General features: G+C 40.3%; 5 protein-coding genes across 5 annotated transcripts in view; 3 read left to right on the forward strand and 2 right to left on the reverse strand.

Moving 5' to 3' along the window:
* The window catches only part of LOC134655417 (bis(5'-nucleosyl)-tetraphosphatase [asymmetrical]), a 54733-nt gene extending 33323 nt beyond the window's left edge, over positions 1 to 21410 (reverse strand). The window contains exon 1 of the mRNA XM_063510882.1: positions 21404 to 21410. The gene's annotated coding sequence lies outside the window, so the exon portion shown is untranslated. The remainder of the gene's footprint in view (positions 1 to 21403) is intronic.
* On the forward strand, positions 585 to 3300 carry LOC134655273 (uncharacterized). Its single transcript, XM_063510723.1, has one exon. The coding sequence runs from the start codon at positions 739 to 741 to the stop codon at positions 3112 to 3114; it is 2376 nt and encodes a 791-aa protein (XP_063366793.1). The 5' UTR covers positions 585 to 738; the 3' UTR covers positions 3115 to 3300.
* Positions 4917 to 6176, forward strand: LOC134655420 (centromere protein X-like). The gene is made up of 3 exons (XM_063510888.1): positions 4917 to 5060; positions 5416 to 5610; positions 6047 to 6176. Exons 1-3 carry the CDS (start codon positions 4977 to 4979, stop codon positions 6062 to 6064), a joined length of 297 nt encoding a protein of 98 aa, XP_063366958.1. The 5' UTR covers positions 4917 to 4976; the 3' UTR covers positions 6065 to 6176.
* LOC134655155 (phosphorylated adapter RNA export protein) lies at positions 11463 to 16512 on the reverse strand. The gene is made up of 6 exons (XM_063510608.1): positions 16338 to 16512; positions 15852 to 16106; positions 15143 to 15491; positions 14593 to 14684; positions 13435 to 13621; positions 11463 to 11710 (listed from the first exon to the last, which is right to left on the reverse strand). The coding sequence occupies exons 1-6, from the start codon at positions 16398 to 16400 to the stop codon at positions 11463 to 11465; spliced, it is 1194 nt and encodes a 397-aa protein (XP_063366678.1). The 5' UTR covers positions 16401 to 16512.
* On the forward strand, positions 16778 to 22035 carry LOC134655394 (pentatricopeptide repeat-containing protein 2, mitochondrial-like). Its single transcript, XM_063510853.1, has 9 exons — positions 16778 to 16937; positions 17064 to 17283; positions 17545 to 17647; positions 18014 to 18208; positions 18489 to 18585; positions 19494 to 19582; positions 20386 to 20499; positions 20871 to 20981; positions 21902 to 22035. Exons 1-9 carry the CDS (start codon positions 16847 to 16849, stop codon positions 22022 to 22024), a joined length of 1143 nt encoding a protein of 380 aa, XP_063366923.1. The 5' UTR covers positions 16778 to 16846; the 3' UTR covers positions 22025 to 22035.
* The last annotated feature ends 684 nt before the right edge of the window (positions 22036 to 22719 follow it).

The following is a 22719-nucleotide window of genomic DNA, read 5'->3' on the forward strand; positions in this document are numbered from 1 at the left end:
TTAGGTGACTCTTACAATGCAGCCAAGAAAAGATTTTTCCACTTAGAACGACGTTTTAGGAAGCAGCCAGAAGTCAAGGAACGTTATTCCAAGTTCATCCACGAATATGAGGAACTTGGCCATCTTTCTCCTTCGACCATTCCAAGGCCTACCAATGCGTTCTTTCTCCCCCACCATCCTGTTATTAAGGAAAAAAGCGAGTCTACAAAACTGCGCGTTGTCTTTGATGCTTCGGCGCGCACTTCCTCTGGACTCTCTATAAATGACCTACAAATGGTAGGGCCTACAATACAAGACTCACTCTTCAACATTCTCATCCGTTTTCGGCAATATCGCTTTGTGCTTTCCGGAGACATTGAAAAAATGTACCGCCAGGTCTTGGTGCACGAGTCCCAACGCAATCTGCAGCTCATACTATGGCGTGATGACGAGTCGCAACCATTGCGAACTCTGAGACTTAATACAGTTACATATGGGTTCGCTAGCGCTAGTTTTCTTAGCACTCGGTGCATCTGGCAGCTTGGTGAAGAGTGTCAAGATCCTTTAGTAAAAACCATCCTCCAAAAGGATTTCTACGTCGACGATCTTTTGACCGGGCATGATAATGAAGAGCAACTTCGCTTTATTCAGAAGTCTGTCTCTCAAAGCTTAGCCTCAGGAGGGTTTCCTTTAAGAAAATATAGGTCCAACTTACCTTCTATACTCACTGCGGAAGCCAACAACACCGAGGGTAATCTGATGCTCAGTGCTGCCACTGACACCCTTGGTCTTGACTGGGATCCATCAGTGGACGTTCTACGCTTCACTATTGAAATGAACCAAGTCGAAACCCTAACTAAGCGGAGTATACTTTCATCAACCTTTAAAATATTTGACCCGCTTGGTCTCGTCTCACCTTGTACAATCATACCTAAGCTTATCATTCAAGGCTTGTGGTCTTTGGGGCTAAATTGGGACGATCCTGCTCCTCAAGACATACAGTCAACTTGGCAGAAGTTTGCTGACAACATTAGTAGCATTTCTGAGTTGTCGATCCCTAGGCGAGTCTTGATTGACAACTACGTATCTGTAGAAATGCATGTCTTCTGTGACGCCTCTCAAAAGGCGTACGGTGCGGCTGTCTACCTCCGATCTATAGATGCTGAGGGTAGAGTTTTAGTGCGTCTTCTCTGCGCTAAAAGTCGCGTCGCTCCCATAAAAGTTGTCACTATTCCGCGTCTAGAGTTATGCGGCGCCCTTCTTGCAGCCCAATTAAGCGTCACAGTGACTGACGCCCTCCGCTGCCAAATATCGCGTCATGTCTATTGGACTGACTCTAGCGTCGTGTTATCGTGGCTAAATACAAGCTCAAACAAATTAAAAACGTTTGTTGCTAACAGGATTAGCGAGATAGGAGAACTAACTGACGTATCTGCTTGGCGCCACGTTCCCACTTTGGAAAACCCAGCAGATCTTCTATCTCGCGGCGTTGAACCGAATCGCATCGGCGGCTGTTCCGCTTGGTGGCAAGGACCTACCTTCTTGCAAGGCCCTGAAGCATCCTGGCCTTCGCTGAGCTCCACCCCCAAGCAAGACCCGCAAGAGTTGCCAGAATTGAAAGTGAATACAGTCACAATCACGGAACCTTTCATTCAATTCTCGAACTTTTCAAAACTTTGCCGATTACAACGAGCTTTAGCTTTTGTCAACAGGTTCATCAACAATTGCAGACAGCCTACCAACAAATTATCTGGTCCCCTCCAAGTTAATGAATTAAGTAAATCATTTGACACTCTAGTCAAATTTTCCCAAAGCGAATCCTTTGGTACTGAGATAAGGCTATTAGAGGACAAAAGGACTCTTAATCGCAAATCCAATATTATCTCTCTTGATCCCTTTCTTGATACCCAAGGAATTCTTAGAGTTGGTGGCCGCTTGGCAGGTGCTTCAGTATATACATTCGACAAAAGGCACCCTATAATTTTACACGCGAACCACCCCTTTACTAGGCTGCTCTTTCGACAAGAGCATCAGCTATTGTTTCACGCTGCACCACAGTTATTGTTAGGTGCCATAAAGGATCGCATATGGCCCATAGGTGGAAGAAACCTAGCAAGGCGTACTTACCATATTTGTTCTGTCTGTAGGCGTTTTAGAGGCAAGACTCTTACTAATAAAATGGGCAATCTGCCCGCTGAGAGAGTTACTCCTGACTACCCATTTTACACAACTGGAACTGACTTTGCTGGTCCATTCTTAATCACCGATCGTAAAGGCCGAGGATGCAAGATAACGAAGGCATATCTTTGCATCTTCATTTGCTTCCGATACAAATGCATTCATCTTGAAGCTGTCAGTCAGCTTTCTAAAGACGCCTTTAATTTGTGCCTCCAAAGGTTTATATCCCGTCGCGGAAAACCTAAACAAATCTTCTGCGACAATGGTAGGAATTTTGTTGCTACTGCAAAGGAAATCAATGAATTTTTAAAGCTTAATACGGATGGCATCATCGATTTTGCGGCCAACAAAGGTATTGAATTTCGCTTCTCTCCAGCATACGCTCCTAACTTCGGTGGGCTGTGGGAGGCCGGTGTTAAAGCCGCTAAATATCATTTAAATAGGGTCCTAGGCAATGCCCATTTAACGTTCGAAGAATTATCGTCCCTATTTAGTCAGATCGAAGCCATCCTAAATAGCCGTCCCCTTTGTCCTTTGAGCTCATCACCCCAAGATTTCGCTCCTCTTACCCCGGGACACTTTTTGATAGGTAGGCCACTCACTGCGTTACCTTCGCCGTGCCTACTAGACTCCAACACAAATCGCCTCGACAGATTCCAGCGCCTTGAACAGATTCGACAGCATTTTTGGAAGCGCTGGAGCTCCGAATACGTCCCCGAATTGCAGCAGCGTACGAAGTGGAAGCTCAGATGCAAGGACCTTAAATCGAATGACCTTGTTCTACTGAAGGAGGATTTCACGCCGCCACTCAACTGGCGCCTCGGCAGAGTCGAACAAATCTTCCCAGGCACTGATGGCATCCCTCGAGTCGCCGATATTTCCACAGCTCGAGGCACAGTTCGTCGAGCCATCAACCGCATCTGTCTACTCCCGTCCCCAGATGACGCAGAGTCTTGAAAGCTTCAGGAGCTTTCAAGGGTGGGGAGAATGTTCACGCGAAACGGAACGCTTAATACGATTACCGGACGAGTAGAGCGACGTCACGGACCAAGTGTCAAAAATAGCTCCACATCATCGTATACCTGTCAATACCTACTCCTATCTCTACAAGACCGTTTGCGTGTCATACACATTTTGTATTTTTTTTATAATTTTAAATTAAATAGTTGCAAGTTTGAATCACGTCTTCTTATTGTTTGTCCCATCGTGGACAGACTTTTATCGCCCACTGCTGAGCATAGGCCTCTCTTCGATTACCCCACTTATCCCGGTCCTGTGCCAATCTCCTAGTTTGGCAAAAAAGAGTAGAAATTAAAAAGTGGCAACACTGTAGTGATATCCCGTTTTCTTATAAATTGGTTTGAAAGGGACGACACGACAGTGTTGCCACTTTTTAATTTCTACTCTTTTGCCAAGCTGTACGTATAGTGTGTCAAAGGTCTGTTTGATTTCAAACATAGACAGAGAGAATTATACTATCTTTATCTATACTAGTACAAAAGAAATGGATGAGTGTAGTTTTTTTTTTGTTCCTATTTACTGACAAGATTTGGTTGACCCAGTATAGATGGAATGTGCAGGACAACAAGCAGACTGACTATTGCACACGGCGCATAACGGTCTTGCTATTTAAGTCAGTCTCGGTACAAAAAGTACTACGAACGATGGAAAACAAATATGCACTACATCTTTTACTTGCTTACGATAGATACTTATAGAGTCTGTGCGGAAAGAGAAGAGTCGTGGAATGTATTGGGCCCCGCTTTCCGCACAGACTCTACATTATACTCATAGAAGGTAGCATCCTATAGAAGTGGTCTACGCGTGCCTCCGTGAGGGACAAAACATATAAATTCGACCAATCATAGCGTCGCATTATGGTGGGCAACAAATGAATTCGACCAATCACGGTGGTCAATTTACGGTGGGGAATAAAACAAGATGTGAGACTGTGACAAGGACAAACAATAATAGCGCTTTCGCTGCTACTCCTACTGAAAGATACATAAGACTATCCCGTTCTGTCAGTTATCCCCACCACTCATGCCCAATCCAGTTATACTAGATTCATGATTATACTAGATTATACAAACGTACAGCTTGGCAAAAAAGAGTAGAAATTAAAAAGTGGCAACACTGTCGTGTCGTCCCTTTCAAACCAATTTATATAAGAAAACGGGACGACACTAGTGTTGCCACTTATAAATTTCTACTCTTTTTTGCCAAACTCTAAGGCCCCATTCGCACGGCAGCTTTTTCAACGCGCGTTAAAAAAGCGTTTGAATGACACAAATGGGTAACCATGCAAGTATTCACACGACAGCGGTGACGCTTTTTATCAAGCGTTGTTGGATTTTCGATTTTAAGCCTTGGTCGTTAAATCTAATTTAGCGTGCTGACAGATTCAAGCGCTTTTTTAACGCGCGTTGAAAAAGCTCCCGTGCGAACGAGGACTAAGTAAACGTAAGTATAGCTGGTCAAGCAAATCTTGTCAGTAAAAAAAGGCGCAAAATTCAAATTTTCTATGGAACGATATCCCTTCGCGCCTACATTTTTCAAATTTGCCGCCTTTTTCTACTGACAGGATCTGCTTGACCAAGTATAAGTTTCCCAACATGCGTATGTACATGCGGCGTGTGCAATCCACCAGAATTTCTGTACATGAGTTTCTGAACGTATCACAAATGTCAATGTCAAATCAGTCCGATTAGCAATGGATTAGCACTTTAGCAGGTTAAGAATTAGATTATTTTGCTGCATTCAGTGTTGCGTTTATATCCTACGCAATTTTTGTGGCACGTAAGTAATAAAGGTGTGCCATGGCTCGTAACAGCAATGAAAACAAATCCGACAACATTGATCCAGCCTCCGTGGCCTCTGACGTAAAGAACACCTTCAAACAGGTAGATATTATTGACAAAACTCTATGAAGCTTAACATACATAATAAAGTATTGAAAACTCGTATTTCTCGGTTCAATGAATCTTGTTATGAATCAGAGACAGTTCAACTGTTGTAAATGCAATTCCAAGTTTAGATATGAATGCTATAATAAGTGCCTATCAGCAATTCTACTATTGCCAAATTCACATACTAAGTATATGTGTAGCATAACTTTGTATAAGGCAGAATTTTAAGTACGAAACCAAAAATTTACTAACATAAATGTAATTGTAACACAAGTGTATCCATGTAGAGTTCAGAAATTAACTTGATCCTAGAATTTTAAATAATCACATAATTTTTTTTAATAAATAGGACGTCATAAAGGAGCTTCTGAACAGCTCTTTCGAGGACAACAAGACGAAGCTGGGCAACCATGCGTTGTCCCTGGTTGTGGAAGTTGCCAAATGCCTGGTTACGGAGACTTGTCTCCGTGCCTCGAGCCAGGCACTACGAGAGTCCTGTGACAAAGTTGACATTGACCATGTTGAGAAATGCCTACCGCAGCTGGTAAGATATTTTATACTCAAGTCTTAAAATGGGAATGCTTAGGGTACTGAATTTGTATGGCGCAAACCGAGCGGGAATTCCCCCGGTTCCGGTACTGTATTTGTATAGAAAACCAGTACCAGCAGCACTTCCTAGTCTTAAATAACACATTAAATATTTCATTCCTCAACCTCCTGTGAAAGACAGTAAGGCGTCCTGTTGCCTGCCCAGAAGAGCGAGGAGAGACTGTACAAAGATTAAATTCAAACATCCATTTCATAATGACTTACCGCCTTATTCGTAAAACTTTACGGGCCTGATTTAGTTAAATTATGTTTTATCCCTTTCTTACAAATACATAAGTACGATTCATAGCTAATTCAGGCCAGTAACGCGTTCATCAATAACGCCTAGTTATTAACAACAAACAAGTAATTTATTTGTTGACCATTTTCAGATGCTGGACTTCCCTTAAACAAGCCCAAACCCTCAAGAAACTTCCAACCTAATTTTCAGTTGTGACTCAAGCAAGGCCTTATCAAGATAATAATTTATAATCGCTACAACTTCCGATCTGCGGGTCCGACTGATTCACAAGAGGGTACTCCAAACATGTCCTCATATTTTATTAGCTTTAATTTTATTAAGTATATTACTTAGTAATGAAGCTCTCTTACATTATGAAAAGATTCTGTTAGTGTAAGGCCTGAGTGGACGCTCGAGTTGGTCGTGCAGCGGGGCGGGGCGTGCGGCGTGCATGTTAAACAAATGCAAACGTATAGTAGCGGCCTTAGTGCACGCTGCTCAAATCACTTGTAAGCCCGACGCCACGCTGCACGCCCCGCCGAACGCTCCGCTTCGAGCGTCCACTCAGGCCTTACACTTAGGGTTGGCATCAAGTAAGTAAGAGGGGCTACAGCGAAAACCGAAAATCGCAAATTGCGGGGATCTTTCTTTATTACTCCAATGAAGGCGTAATTGGAGTGACAGAGAAAAATGCCCGCAATTTGCGAACTTCGATTTTCGCGGTTATAGCCAAGGATGCAAATCTCGAAATATTTCAAACATTGACCCGCTATTTACTATCGTCTATCTCTATCGCACGCGTTATACTCGCGCACTCATTTATGCTGTTTTTCCGCCCATGAGGCTGGCGGTTGATGTCACAGCAATATAACTGGAGGTATGCGCGTGCGATAGAGATAGGAAATCACGGGATTCTTCGAGCTTAACTTTAACAAATGAAAATAAGTTTAAAAATATGCCAACTATTTAAAGACATGATATGGCTCTCTTTAGCTTAAGTCTAGTCACGCGATAAAGAATATCCACCTATTTCTAATCTCCCAACAGGGATTTGTTTTATAAACTTCACTCTGAATTTAGAAAATAGTAGTATGTCTTAAGCGTAAGTGGTATTTAGCAAATAATCACGAAACGCTGCCAACTTAGCACGGTAGGTATTTATTAGGATTGCACATTTTCTTTGCTTAAAACATCCTCTAGGTAGGTAGTGGTCTCCAAACTTTTTTACCTGGGGGCCATATTACACCTCCATAAACATTCAAGCGGGCCACCATCGGTTTTTATAAGCCGGAAAATCGGCTATCGTAAGGCGAAGGCCCACAGTTGACCACAGTGGGCTTCCGCGTTAGCTGGCCGCGGGCCGGATTGAAACGCCTCGCGGGCCGGGATTTGGAGACCCCTGCTCTAGGTGCTTGTTGCTTTTGAGTAAGTTGTGTGTTCAATTTGCCATACTAAATATAAATTCCCTTGGATACTGCCATTCTTATTCTTACCCTATTGAACAGTATTAGTCTCATGTAATCTATTGTTAACAAGGGGAAGATATAATTAATTAGTAAATTTCGCTTGTGAGATGTTTAAAAGTATTCATAGTGTATACCTACTTACCTAATAACAATACATTCCAAGCTTTAAAGTTCTGTCTAGTGCTCCCATTTATAAATAATGTATTAAGACATTTAGATGTAACGGAATTTAAAAAGCAATAAACAAAGTGTCTATTATGTATAATTCAGTCTTTTTTTTACCATCGTTCATATTGTTGATTGAACTACTAATTTAGAAAAAGGAATACTAAACCGCGTAGGGGACAGCACAAGAGCCTCCTGGTTAGTGCCGCGAAATGTCAAGCTTAAGTTAATAATTTATATACCACAAGATGGCAAGGTAGTTTGCTCTGTAGAGTGAAGCGTATAGCTGAGTCGGAGCCCTTTTGTTTTTGCTGCAATGCACACAGTGTGTAGCAGGTATAGCAGGTAAACCCATTTTTTCGTGTATTTTTTATTTTTTGTATTGGTTAATTTTGTACATATTTTATTTTCGTCGCGTTTGTAATCTACCTACCTATTTGTAAAATGTGTGTTGTTGCAGCAAACAAACGATTTATCTATCTATCTAGTGTGCGTGAACTGTAGGGTGCAGCACCTGCTTTAACGTAAATTCTCAATGTAAAGTTTATATTTCACAAGATGGCAGATCCTCCAAACGCACGGTCCCTATATGTATAGTTTAGACAGCAAAAAGTAGTGCTGTGGTGCCCTGTGCTGGCTGTGCGTATTTCGGTAACTAGGTCGTCAAGGGCAAAAGACACCCATGGCCCGGGAAGGCGTAAAAATCTCCCGGCAATTCGGCAAACATATGTATATTATATCTGCATCGTTAACCTTTTCACGCCGTGTCAAACACAAAAGCTGTCACTCAGACGCCACATTATTGAAGTGTCAAAATTGAAGTTGAACTTTATGTATATGCACGTAGGTCGATGTTGCTCTGTGGTCTGTGACCGATTAATCGATCTCTGGCGTGGAACCTACGGTGCGGATATATTGGTCATTGGCGTCCAAAAGGTTAAACATACCAAACCCTCCTAGGCCCATTGACTCTGTGATTTATGAAGGAAAAAATAAAGACATTATATTTTATATAAAATTTATTATATAAAGTAGGTCTGTTCTATGCATATTCCTACTCACTTCACAATGTCCGTAAACGCATTGTAGATCCGGTGACACATTCGGCATACAACTAAGAGGAAAGTAGTGCATTAATATTCTAATTAATTACATACACAAATATTTCGAGGCATTTCGGAATTACGTTATTGTCTAACGCTACAAGTGGAACTTCAATGAATTTTCGTTATAAAAAATAATTTCAGGCGGATATTGACTTTTTAACCATTTGACCATAACATTTACAGCTTACCATTACATTATGTCGAACTTATACGGCAGTTGCTTTTAGTTAAAACTTACAATTAGCCCCTTCAAAATGTGCCAGTATAAATTATATGGATAACTTTATGATACCAAGAGCCTTCGGTATCGTGAGCGTAAGTTATCTTACCCACAGCGTCAAGGACGTACATGATGATAGTTTCAAGTGATATTCTAATACGTTATTATACACAAGTAGGTATTATAGTAATTTTACAATTATTTAGCATTCTCTCTGGTCAAATGGTCGGCGATACTGTTTATTTTACTGTTCTACACAATTTTATTTGAGATTTGCTGAAGAATTAGGAATTCAGCAATAATTATAAAATCAAGACCAAGCTGAAACAGTCAATTCGTCGCCTTCAATTCCTAATTTTGAGATCAATATCAATGTATATAAAAACCTACAATGTTTTTCTTCGTGTTAGTGTTGAACCTCGCTTTTGGTTTCAGATAACGTAAGAAACTTTTATCAATATAATATATACAATCCTACTTTTGTATCAATTTGATGTCAATTACAATTGACGTAATCCTAATTATAAACACATGGTCAGTTCACCGAACAATCAAATACATATTACATATCTACCAACAACTCTTGACACAATTTGGCTACCTCCCTTAGTTTTCTTTTACATCACCAGGAACATAATTTTTACCCGACAATTAGGTAACATATTGTCGAAAAGCAACTGTCAACACAAATAAAGCATCATTGTCGGTACAAAAGTATTAATAAAATCAGCACCAAAGGTATTCTCTAAAGTCAAATAGTTTAAACAATAGAAATAGGAAAAATTTACAAAAACTTTGACAAAGATGTCATCTGGTGAGAGTAAGTTTCTCAAACCATGTGATGTGTGAAGAAGGTATTCATTTTAACCTCTGGACAAAAGGTTAAAACTTTGTATTGGTACTGCGCTGACCTTAGTATACATGTATACATCTTAAACTAAATAACGAAACGGGCGCCAGTCACAAGTTCACCATTATCAATAATCAAACAATCAACATCTCTTGACTTGAAAAAACTATAAATAGTTAATCCTTTAAAAAACCAGTCCTGTCTATCTGTCAAAAATCGTGCCTTTTCGTCATATAAATAACCAAATAGCGACCTAAAACACGTAGGCAAAAGATACAATTTTATTTGACATAATTTCTTGGCATGCAGGGTGAAAACTATTTAGGCTAAAACATAACGACGGTATATTGACTAAAGCTTTGGTTTCCTCCGAAAGCGGTGCCGTCATATAGCGGCCATCTCCATACAAATACTACGACATCCATATTTAGTCGTATTATTTAGTATGGAGACGGCCGCTATATGACGGCACCGCTATCCTAGGAAAACCGATTTTAATTGTGTAAGAAGTTACATTCTTACCAGCGATTATTCAAAGTTGCTCCAATGAAACAAGTGATATACACAGCCCCACAAATTCAAATTATTTGCCAGCGGTTACGGTATATTATTCTTTACATTTATTTATTATAGTGGGACGATTCTGGCTTAAATTGACTATTTCAAAGCTTCATGACACCCCGGTTTTTATTTTTTGCTACCGCAATAATAAATTGGTACCCGCCGATTTAAGTGGTTGAAACACTTCTGATACCGTATTCTGGTTTAATAAAATCAGGCCTCACACAACACTCCACTAATTTTATTAAGTCATACTTCTCGAGAACCGTCCCGGGCCAACTTTTAAAAACATATCCACATATATATCATTACATAATGACCTCAAAATAATCGTCTCCATTATAGTTCGGCAGGCCTCACTCCGTCCGTTCTGGTTGCGGGGATAGTCGATTAGATCACTCAATTTTATGAAGCCACAACTTATTAACACGAGAATCGTCCCGGAGCGACATTTTAGAACATATCCATATCATCATTACACATGACCTCCAGGTAGTCATCGTCGCCGTAGGTGTGCAGGCCCCGCTCGGTCCGGTCGGGCTGCGGGGAGGGGGCGGGCGCGGGGGAGGCGGGGGGGGGGGGGGTCGGTGTCGGAGGAACAGTTTAGCCACAATTTATTAACACGAGAATCGAGGAGCGACATTTTAGAACATATCCATATCATCATTACACATGACCTCCAGGTAGTCATCGTCGCCGTAGGTGTGCAGGCCCCGCTCGGTCCGGTCGGGCTGCGGGGAGGGGGCGGGTGCGGGGGAGGCGGGGGGGTCGGTGTCGGAGGAACAGTTTAGCCACAATTTATTAACACGAGAATCGAGGAGCGACATTTTAGAACATATCCATATCATCATTACACATGACCTCCAGGTAGTCATCGTCGCCGTAGGTGTGCAGGCCCCGCTCGGTCCGGTCGGGCTGCGGGGAGGGGGCGGGTGCGGGGGAGGCGGGGGGGTCGGTGTCGGAGGAACAGTTTAGCCACAATTTATTAACACGAGAATCGAGGAGCGACATTTTAGAACATATCCATATCATCATTACACATGACCTCCAGGTAGTCATCGTCGCCGTAGGTGTGCAGGCCCCGCTCGGTCCGGTCGGGCTGCGGGGAGGGGGTGGGTGCAGGGGAGGCGGGGGGGTCGGTGTCGGAGGAACAGTTTAGCCACAATTTATTAACACGAGAATCGTCCCGGAGCGACATTTTAGAACATATCCATATCATCATTACACATGACCTCCAGGTAGTCATCGTCGCCGTAGGTGTGCAGGCCCCGCTCGGTCCGGTCGGGCTGCGGGGAGGGGGCGGGCGCGGGGGAGGCGGGGGGGTCGGTGTCGGAGGAGCCGTCGCGCGCGTCGGTGGCGGGGGAGGGGGGCGGGTTGGAGCCGGCCGCCGCGTGCGGGGCCTCGCCCCCACCCCCGCCGCGGGACAGCAGAGTGGGCAGCTCGGATTCTGAAAAAAAGAGATTATAATATTAAACATCATCTTCCTCGCGTTGTCCCGGTGTTTTGTCGATTTCCGTCCCCGTACTATACCTATACCTACCTAGCTGTATAGCCCCTCATTAGTTGCAATAAATAATGTTTAAAGACCAGACGCGTTTTGCTTTGAGATTCACCTGCAATCGAAATTGAACCTTATCCCGTAAAGAACACCCAGCATTTTGCCACGGCTCATGGGAACCTGGGGTCCGCTTGGCAACTAATCCCAGTAATTGGCGTGGGCACTAGTTTTTACGAAACCGACTGCCATCTGACCTTCCAACCCGGAGGGTAAACTAGGCCCGTATTGGGATTAGTCCGGTTTCCTCACGATGTTTTCCTTCACCGAAAAGCGACTGGTAAATATCAAATGATATTTCGTACATAAGTTCCGAAAAACTCATTGGTGCGAGCCGGGGTTCGAACCCGCGACCTCCGAATTGCAAGTCGCACGCTCTTACCGCTAGGCCACCAGCGCTTCGCGATTATAATAGCGATTATAATATTAAACAGGAAGAAAAATAACGTTTTTGGTACAAGCTTTTATGACTGCTGTACTTTTCTTACGACAGACAACTAATACTCATCGAGACAATTCTAAAAACCCCTAACACAATTAGGTTGCGTTGTTTCATCACAGAGTTCCTATGGCCACCTCCTGTCTCCATCATCAGATCAGCTCGATGGTACCATAATATTGCATTGTCACCCAACTTACATGTATATGCAAAATTTCAGCTCAATCGGAAACCAGGAAGTGATCCACTTCTTAACTTGCAAGATTCCATTACATAGTTACATACAGGTCGATCTAATAAAAGCTCGTTAAAAAGGCGTTGGTCCGACGCTGATTTCCTCGTTTTTATGCGTGACACGCACACATTCACAAGTCGAGCGGTGAATGGCTCGAATATTATGAAACCAAAGTTTTGTTTTCAAAACATAATAACCATATATCTTGTGTGTATGGTATCCCTATAAGGTGTGTCTAGGATCTTGCAAACGCGGCAGCTATTACCATAGCTGTAGCCAGTAAGGAATCCAGCACTGAGTATGAGGAACACCGTGCACAGTCACGCTCTTCAGAATCGGAATCAAAGACATAATAACAATAATATATGGTATCTCTATAAGGTGTGTCTAGGATCTTGCAAACGCGGCAGCTATTACCATAGCTGTAGCCAGTAAGGAATCCAGCACTGAGTACAAGGAACACCGTGCACATCCACACTCTTCAGATTCGGAATCAAACACATGTCTTTGTAACACAGAACACTATGAACAATATGAATACTTCTTCTCATCCTGTTACCCAATATCAGGGTACAGGGCAATAAACCTGTAGGACTACCCAGGGTTATAAAGGGGCCCACTGATTAACAGACCGGACGATATCGGCCTGTCAGTTGTTCGGAACTGTCAACTTTTTGTTCTGGCCTGTCGGCCGATACCGTCCGGCTAACTGTTAATCAGTGAACCCCTTAGGCGCTGGTCTCCTATTTTATGCTGTACGCGGCGTCTGGCGTCAGCGTCAACGTTTTTGAACAAAAAAGACGCTGACGTCGACGTCTAAAACAGACCACAACAGTACATCTCTATAGTAAGCATCGTGACGCAGACGCTGTAAGCGGCCGATGGCGTTTATAGGAGACCAGGGCCTTAAGAATACAGCTGTGTTAAAAATATACTTCTCACCTGTGAGACTCTGTTTGAGCTGCTCCATAACCTTCTGGCGACTCTTCGCCCGCGCCCGTTTAATACGCCGCGCCGTCTCTTTGCGTTCCTCGTTGAAGATCTGGTTGATCATCTCCTGCGAGATCTCATCGTCCCGCTTCAGGAGGAAGAAGTAGACACCGCCGGGGGTCCGTCGACGGGTGCCGTTCTGGATTGTAAAAGGAAAAAAGTCAATTTTAAATTCATTGATCGAGCGAGCCGCGAAATACAACTACATAAAAAACCGGCCAAGTGCGAGTCGGACTCGCGCACGGAGGGTTCCGCACCATCAACAAAAAATAGAGCAAAACAAGCAAAAAAACGGTCACCCATCCAAGTACTGACCCCACCCGACGTTGCTTAACTTCGGTCAAAAATCACGTTTGTTGTATGGGAGCCCCACTTCAATCTTTATTTTATTCTGTTTTTAGTATTTGTTGTTATAGCGGCAACAGAAATACATCATCTGTGAAAATTTCAACTGTCTAGCTATCACGGTTCGTGAGATACAGCCTGGTGATAGACGAACGGACGGACGGACAGCTGAGTCTTAGTAATAGGGTCCCGTTTTTACCCTTTGGGTACGAACCCTAAAAACAATTTAAAGTATGAAACACTTTAGTATTTTCTGCAACAGGTACATAATAAGATTAATAAGGGTTCTGAAATTCAACAAAACGACACGAACACGAGTTTTGTAAAGACAGGCCCGAGAATTTTAAGATTTAATATTTTTTCTAAGACACCAGCAAACTAGGGTTGCCAACTATTTTTTGGTAGAATATAGTATTTTCCAGAATAAGGCATCAAAAATATAGTACATTTCAAAAAAATATGGTACTTTTAGATAAAATACTAAACATAAGTGTAACATACGTTTAATCGGAAATATAGTATTATAGCGTACTATATATTTTTCCAAAAGTATATAGTACAGAGAGCCAAAATATAGTACAATACTATATAATATAGTACGGTTGGCAACCCTACAGCAAACACCTAAAATGATAAATAACAAAGGAAACCTATACAAGGATAAATAAATTTTTATTTTTTAAGTCTTTGCCTAGAAGTAATCATAAAAAAAATTAGACTATATTATATGAATATTAGACAAGACAATGTGAGTCTTTCTCTTACCATGACCAGCATGCCTCCATCAGCCTCAACCCTCTGTGTCTCCTTGTATATTTCTATAGCCTTGCTTGCGCCTAGTACCTGTACAATCCTACCTGAAAACACATATAATAACAATCTGTGCTATATCAAGCAATATTAAGACCATGATGACCTCAGGGGTTAACTATCAGATTTGATTTATTTCTGAGATTATGGTGCCCTAAGCAAGAGTTGAATTTTATGAGTTTGCTTTTGGTTAATCTGGCATTGGTAAACACCTTTATAAGTTTAACATGTTAACTTTTATAAGTTCTACAGTCCAAAAGCTGTCTGGAAGATACTGCTTTTGAGTAATAAGACTGCCTATTGATACCTAGCAATATATTTATTTTTAATTTCATTGTTATTTACTTGTAAAACTTACCTTTACATACTCAATATTAAAGTTTATACACAATATCAATTTTAATTAAATTTCATAATCTAGTTTGTCACTTTCACAGGTATAAACATTTAATTCAGTTTTATTATATTCTTATTCTACATTTAGAATAAGTGAAAACCAACTTACCTACTAATTCCGACTTCTCTTCCTGCAACTTTCCAGCAATTTCCAAAGCGATTACTTCTATAGGATCATCCGACGTCGCCACCAAATCATCTAGTACCCTAGGCAGCTGTTTACTACTATGGTCTTCATTCATTGCCCTTTTCCCGAGCCTTAGTTTCACATTAGACCTGTCTGAATGCCTCCGTTTCTTTGACGTATTGTCATCCTCCAAGTTATTACTTGTGAAGACATTTTTAGGATTATAGCTATCGTCTAATCTATACTTAATAGTATAATCATAAGATTCAACGCCATATCTGCTTTTTTTAGTGACATCGCAGCTGACCATGTCTTCTGTTAATAAGTCTTCCTGAAATAACAGAAAAAGTTAGGTAAGTTACAAATACATATGCTACTGGATATGTGTCTATCACACAATGTCACTTCATATAACAAATCACTCCTTAAAATGTTGAAACATTTTGCCTCAAGTTGGTTTACTTGAATGTTAATTTCACTCCATTTAACAACAACTCTCCATAACATCACAAAGTTTGGTCTCTGTGTTGCAATATAGAGTTTACACTCTACCTAGGAATTTGGGGGTTTAGAAAATTAATTTTCTTGCTATATGTTTATACTTAATTGTACCACAACCAATTTATCAAATCGTTATCAGGAACTATTTTTGAGTTGTATATAACTTAAAAAAAAATAGGTTTATAATTACCTGCAATGCTTTGCACCAAACATTATATTTGTCTTTTTTGTCCGGCTGCGCCTGCTGCGGGCGCTTCGGCCTCAGCTTCGTGCGCTTCGGTCGCCGTCGCGGCTCCTCCTCCGAGTCCGAGCCTGAGGACTCCTGCGCCGATCCCTCGTCGCTCAGCTCATCCTGGATCTGCATGTTCACCAGCGACGGCGGGTTGAACGTCTCCGGCCGCTCCAGCGGTATATACGTGCCCTCTTCCACATCTGAATCCTCCAACTACAACAAAAAATGGGACGCGTGAATCCCAAGTACGCCCAAACGTCAGAGCAACAAAGTACTACGTTTCACCGCGTGAATTACATTTAATATGCATATAAATCATCCTTATGGCTATTTAGAAGACATATAATTACATAATTTAGGCGGCAGGTGCCTTTTAAGCGAAAAATATACAGGAAATAGACTGATAAATGCTAGCAAAATGTATGCGTAAAGAAGACTTCTAACCTCTCCTTCTTCACGTTCATGAGACACCTCGACGTCTAGCTCGCCTTCGGTGGTCGACATCATGATCCAGCGAAGATAATAAGTGGGAATAAAGAAGGAACATTAAAGTATTTTAATAAAATACAACAATTCCGCCTTTTAGCACTTATTACTGCTGTCATTGATTATAGACAAGATAGACGTAAGCAAATGTCATGTTAAAGTGAAGGTGTTTACGAAGAATGCCATGTATTTCTTTTGAAATATTTTTCTAATATTATTACCGAACCTACAAAGAGTAAAGTAAGTATCGAATCTAGCAATTTTTAGCAGGACTATTAAATAAGATTTGAGTACTGAAAGCACTGTTATTATTTAAAGTTTTATTACCTTGAGGACTTTTTTTACTGGCTGATAAATTGATGTTGGAGGTTTCATTTCATGCGGCATCGTCGAAAAAAAAGAAATGTCAAGTCTTTTCTAACCTAAAAGTTCAAACATTCGTAATCTTATTAAATTGCAAAGTTAAAATGTCTCAGTTAATAAATACTTTCTTAAGGAATCCTGTCCTAAAGAGTGTAAGATTATATGTGCCATGCCGGATGATCCAGTTAACTCCAGGTACAATTTGGTTGATTCAGTGAAATTTTCGTGAAACCATTCTATTTCAGGTCTAAATTACACTTCTTTTGAAATGTTGATACTACCTACTTATATTATGTATTTAACTGCTTAATCCCTTGCTAGTTCAGCAACTGTACGCGCCCGCAGCCCTGGGAATCGATGGCTACCTTCATGCCAGAAGGAGAATCAAGGAACAATTTGCAAACTTTACCGATAAATTCAGGACAAAGATGACAGAATTCGTGGGCGACACCAAGAACATGGTATTCACAGAAGATCTGAAGAATATGGTGCACATTGCTGAGCCTTCAGATTTGGAATTGTGTCTTAAAATGATTAAAAAGTAAGCCAACACAAAATAAGTTCAGTACAATGCCCTTTTTTTTAATGAATTAAGTAATTAAATTTTTGTAGATTAAACCAAACTAAAATGCTCAAATAAAATTACATATCAAATCTAAATACTAATCATTATCAATTGTACAAAGACGGACTTAATGCTATAGGGCATCATCTACCACTAGCAGTCAAGCTATGCAAAAAACAAAAGCGTTCTTTGTATTGATTTGTTAGTCAGTTATAAATTTTCTCTTTTTATTTTCAGATTCAATACACAAAGTTCCGAGTACCGATTTGGATCCTTTGTGTTTGGGCCCGTGGTAATGAGGATGTTCCATTTTCTGGATGCACCTAATGAAGCTTTAAAAGTAAGATTTTTTTTTTTATTGATGACATACAACCTGAAAAGGACACTTAGCAAGCCAACTAGTTGCAATTGAATTTTCTTTCCTTTGTTGGTAGTGTGTTAACATTATAGTAGTGTGTTTTACCTGAAACTGAATCTAGTTTTTGCCAGAAAGATGCACTAGTGTCAGAGATTTCTTTAAACTTTGGTATGCTTAGGAGCAGATCTGCTCCCATATATATTGAACTTAAACATTTGATATATGTATAAATGACAAATTTTTTACAGGAGCATCCTGCAAAAATGTCAATAATTTGTCTGCATTTTTATTTCTCATAATATTTTGGCATCACTGTAAATTTTCTTCAAATATACATTATGATTTCAGTGTTTCGATGACCCAGAAAACGGTGGTTTCTTTGACCAACTAGTCACATACCAGATACTGTTAGACCTGCTATACAGCCACCAGATGTATGATGACATGTACAGGGTGTTTGAGAGAGTGAAAGATCGCCAGATCAATATGACCAAGTATCCGAAGTATCCAGTGGTTTTAATACTTGCAGCTTGTTATAAACAGGTGGGTACTTTGTTTATGGACTTTAGAGGTATCTTACTTTAGTATACTTAAATAAAAAATGCTTAAACTGTTAAAAATATTAAGCATATTTACATGCTGTTAAAAATAAATCCATGTTTTTACCTTGGTCCATTAAGTTTTATTACATAAAGATTTAGCATGTCACTACACTTTGAGATGTACACAGTTTTTGACACAATCTTATTTGTAGAGCTATCGTATCATATTCGTGATCACACTTATTATTTATTTGAATACAAATAATTTTGGTTTGTTACAGAATACACCACAAAGTATGGAATATGCATCAAAGTTATGGTCAGAGATGAGCAAAACAGGCACTGTTCCACTAAGAAGAGCATGCACATTCTTTGCTGGTATGTCAGCCTATTTATTTCGCTAGTCTAGTCGGACCAACCTAACTCTGCATGACATTAGCAAAGACAAAGTGTGAAAATGACAAATTTCTATGAAAATAATTATGATGTCTATAATGACAGTCCAACAGTTTGTTCTCTCAAAGCTGGTGCAGAAACTGTACTGTTTATTTTCCTTAACACATTGAGTGCCGAAAACCCGACTATCGGGTATTTTATGATTTCGTTCCCAGGCCGGACGACCCGATAGTCGTGATCGTGGTACTACAGCTTTATATGACGAAATTGTGGTGGCCTGGCGCGGATGTCTTGTTTGGCTGGTTGGCAATGAATGTGTTAAGGAGGCAGCTTAAGCTTTCAGACTAGCGTTTTATACGAGCTTATATACATTAGGTCATACGAGCTTATACACGCGTACGCGTACGCTCGTATAAGCTCGTATGACCAAATATAGGGAAACTAACCAGCGTATAAGTAAGTTCGTACCGCCGAAACGAGCGTATACATACGCGCAAAAAAGTACGCTAGTCTGTAACCGCCTTAACTAAGCTTACTTATTTCTCTATGGGCAAGGTCAATTCTTCACACTGACTCAACGTTTTTTTTGTCTTAGCCATAGAGAAAAAAATACATAGATTGCTCACTCCATACATCAGTTTTGATACCAAAAAGACTATTCATTTCAGTGTCTACATCTAGCATCGAGTAGCGGAACTATCAGCTCGCTGCTACATCTATTGTCAAGTAGCAGTACTGATAGTTCCGCTACTCGATGCTAGATGTAGACACTGAAATTAATAGTCTTTTTGGTATCAAAACTGATGTATGGAGTGAGCACTCTTGTCTTACTATATTTCTCTATGTCTTAGCTTACCTACTAGTATTATTAAGGTGAAATTCCCTTTCAGCATTGGCCCTTAAGCAGGGCGCCCCCCACATAGCCCTAGAGTCGATATCGTCGCAGAAACAACATTATGTCACAATCCGAAACATAAAGGTGAGTTGCCTTCTCTACATAGTATAAAACAAAGTCGCTTCCAGCTGTCTGTCTGTATGTATGCTTAGATCTTTAAAACTACGCAACGGATTTTGATGCGGTTTTTTTTAAATAGATAGAGTGATTCAAGAGGAAGGTTTATGTATAATTTTTTAACCCGTGCGAAGTATAAATAGAATATGCGGTTTTTTCGAAACAATTTTGAACCATCCGTCTTAGCTAATAGTGCCCTAATGATAACCATATATAACGGGGAGTGCTCAAGAGTAATTGTTCGGATATCTGTTTTTCCCCATCACTCTAGGCAACTACATTTATATCTTCACCCACCACTTCGTTTTAAGAACGAAGTAGGTACCTAAGATAAAACTCGAGACTGGATTAAAATTACTCACTTTTTACAAGCTTTTATTTAGTTTCACCTGTAACGTTGTCTGTCTGCGGTCTGTAATCAAATCTTGCAAGTTAAATTTGATCCACTTCCCGGTTTCCGATTGAGCTGAAATTTTGCATACACATTAAGTCGGGTGACAATGCAATATTATGGTACCATCGAGCTGAACTGATGATGGAGACAGGAGGTGGCCATAGGAACTCTGTGAAACAACGCAACCTAATTGTGTTAGGGGTTTTTAGAATTGTCTCGATGAGTATTAGTTGTCTGTAGTAAGAAAAGTACAGTCAGCGATAAAAACTTGTGCCAAAAATGAAATTTTTGCCAAAAACTTATTCTACTATACCTAAAAGCTCACAGCTACAAATGATATTTTATACGCTTGTTGTACAATCTAGTATTTTCACAGGCGACAGCGTTAGCGGCCATGGGTAGAGTAGACGACACGTTGCCGGTGCTTCGAACTATATTGGACATCGACTCGCCGCAGCAGAAAGACAAACACACATTCTTCGAAGAAACTGTGAGTATTGGGTTCAAGGTGTATTCGGTATTAATGGTGATTTTCGGAAATACCCTACAGTTTGAGTTATCTAGAATAATCCGAATACACCTCTTATTCTTTTGGTGATTCATTTGAAAACAAATCAACTTTTTCGAATCGTCAATCTAATTTGAACCTTAAATCGGAATTCTAAGGTTAAAATTCTATTAACAAATATTATGATCGATAAATCGTATATAGTAAATCGAGTAAACGTAGTAACGGGACATCTTCTGATACAAGTCGACCTAAGCCTAATAATAGGCGAAGACGTAGATCTCTAATATAATATCGTACTTATTTAGTCCCAATAAGGTTGATTTTGCTTTAACGAGTCTCGTAATTTCCAGGTATTGAAAGTAAAGGAGGCAGTAGAGAAGAGCGAGAACAAAGACCTGCAGAAAGAGTTCGATGACATCCACAAAGCGTTCGTTGATCGGCAGTTAATAGATTCGAAGCAGGTATGTATTTAAAATGTTTTTAATCTTATTTATGGTCCTTATTTATGGTTTATGTGACTCCTATCCAGAGTCAATTTTGCAGTTTAGAATTTGGATATACTCAATACCATTGTATTCATTTAGCCAAGCCAGACATTTTAAATGCTTGGTTTTAATTGGTTTGCCTATTTAATCAGTTTTTTACTGAATTGTCATGTAAACAGTAGATATAGGTAGGTAGGGGTTAATCAGAATCACTACATAGTATAAAACAAAGTCGCTTCCCACTGTCTTTCTGTCCCTGTGTATGCTTAGATCTTTAAAACTACACAACGGATTTTGATGCGGTTTTTTTTAAATAGATAGTAATTCAAGAGGAAGGTTTATGTATAATTTGTTAACCCGTGCGAAGCCGGGGCGGGTCGCTAGTGGATTATAATTTGCAATTTTTTTAACATAATTAAGCGTAGTTATCGGGTGCCATGAATATACAACGTTGATACCGATTTTTACAAAGAACTATATCTTTGAACTAGCAGACTTTGCGATGATAGTGTAAGACCAAGCTAAGTTGGCAGCGATTTTGATAGCACACACTGTGCAAGTGTTATTTTAAACGTCAAATTTCTATGATATTATGGTTCACTTAAAGTGCCCTAAGAGTGCCCATCAGTGGGACACACAAATAACTAAGAAAAAAAATAGTGGTTTTAATATTTTGGGTGTCTTGTAGAGCTGTAACTGCAACTCTAAAGAGCCGCATGCAACTCGCGCGCCGCGGTTTCTCGACCTTAGCCTTAACGTTTATTTATTTATTTATTTATTAATCAAATAAGTAACACAGCATTACAGTATAAAACCAAGGCACTGTGAAACTACAAAATAAAAGAAAATATCAGCGATATAACATAAGATGATGTGATATAACATGTCCGTTTCAGACTCTGGACATGCTGCTGAACGCCGAGATCACAGCGGTGAAGAAAACCGACAGGCCGGGCAGCGGCATGCCGTCATACAAGAAGCAGATGCCCTACGGACTAAGGCAGAATAGGCGTAGCTAATACATATAATAAAGTTGCTATTAGCAAAGATAATTGATTGTAATTATAAAGTTATTTCCCCTTAGAGCCACCCCAAACTAGCGTCTCCTGAGCATCGGCGTCTAGTCTACTCAACTCTATGGCTGCTGCTCGACGCAACGTTGACGTCATTTTCCATAGCGCTAACTAGACGCTAACACTCAAAAGACGCAAGTGTGGGGTGGCCCTTAGTTTGACATCCAATAGAGATGGCGCTGTACTGCGCCTTATGTATTGCGGGCACTGCAATGTTAAACTTCGACTTATGACAATCTGAGTTACCGCAAAAGGCACAGCGCCGTCTCGTTTACCTGAAGTACGAAATAGTAGATGTTACGCATCTTACTCAATCAATACATTGAAATCATAGAAAACTATTGAGGGCGCCACTTCCTACGTAACTGTCACATTTTTGACGCAAAATGCTTAAACATGGCAACAATTTAGTACCTATGGATTTTTTTAGTTCAATTTTATTTAATTTCTAGGTACGTGTTGCTACTATTTTATGTCGCATTATACATTAAAATCGCAGTTGTATTGGAGTATCGAGCCTGATTACAAAATGGCGTAAACACCACTCTGTCAATTTTTTTATAATTATGGAGTGAATGAATGAGTTGAGTTATTCATGTGGTAAATTCTGTAATATTAATAATAATGCAATATATTCGTAA

This window comes from Cydia amplana, chromosome 16 (genome assembly GCF_948474715.1).
Source record: "Cydia amplana chromosome 16, ilCydAmpl1.1, whole genome shotgun sequence".
NCBI lineage: Eukaryota > Metazoa > Arthropoda > Insecta > Lepidoptera > Tortricidae > Cydia > Cydia amplana.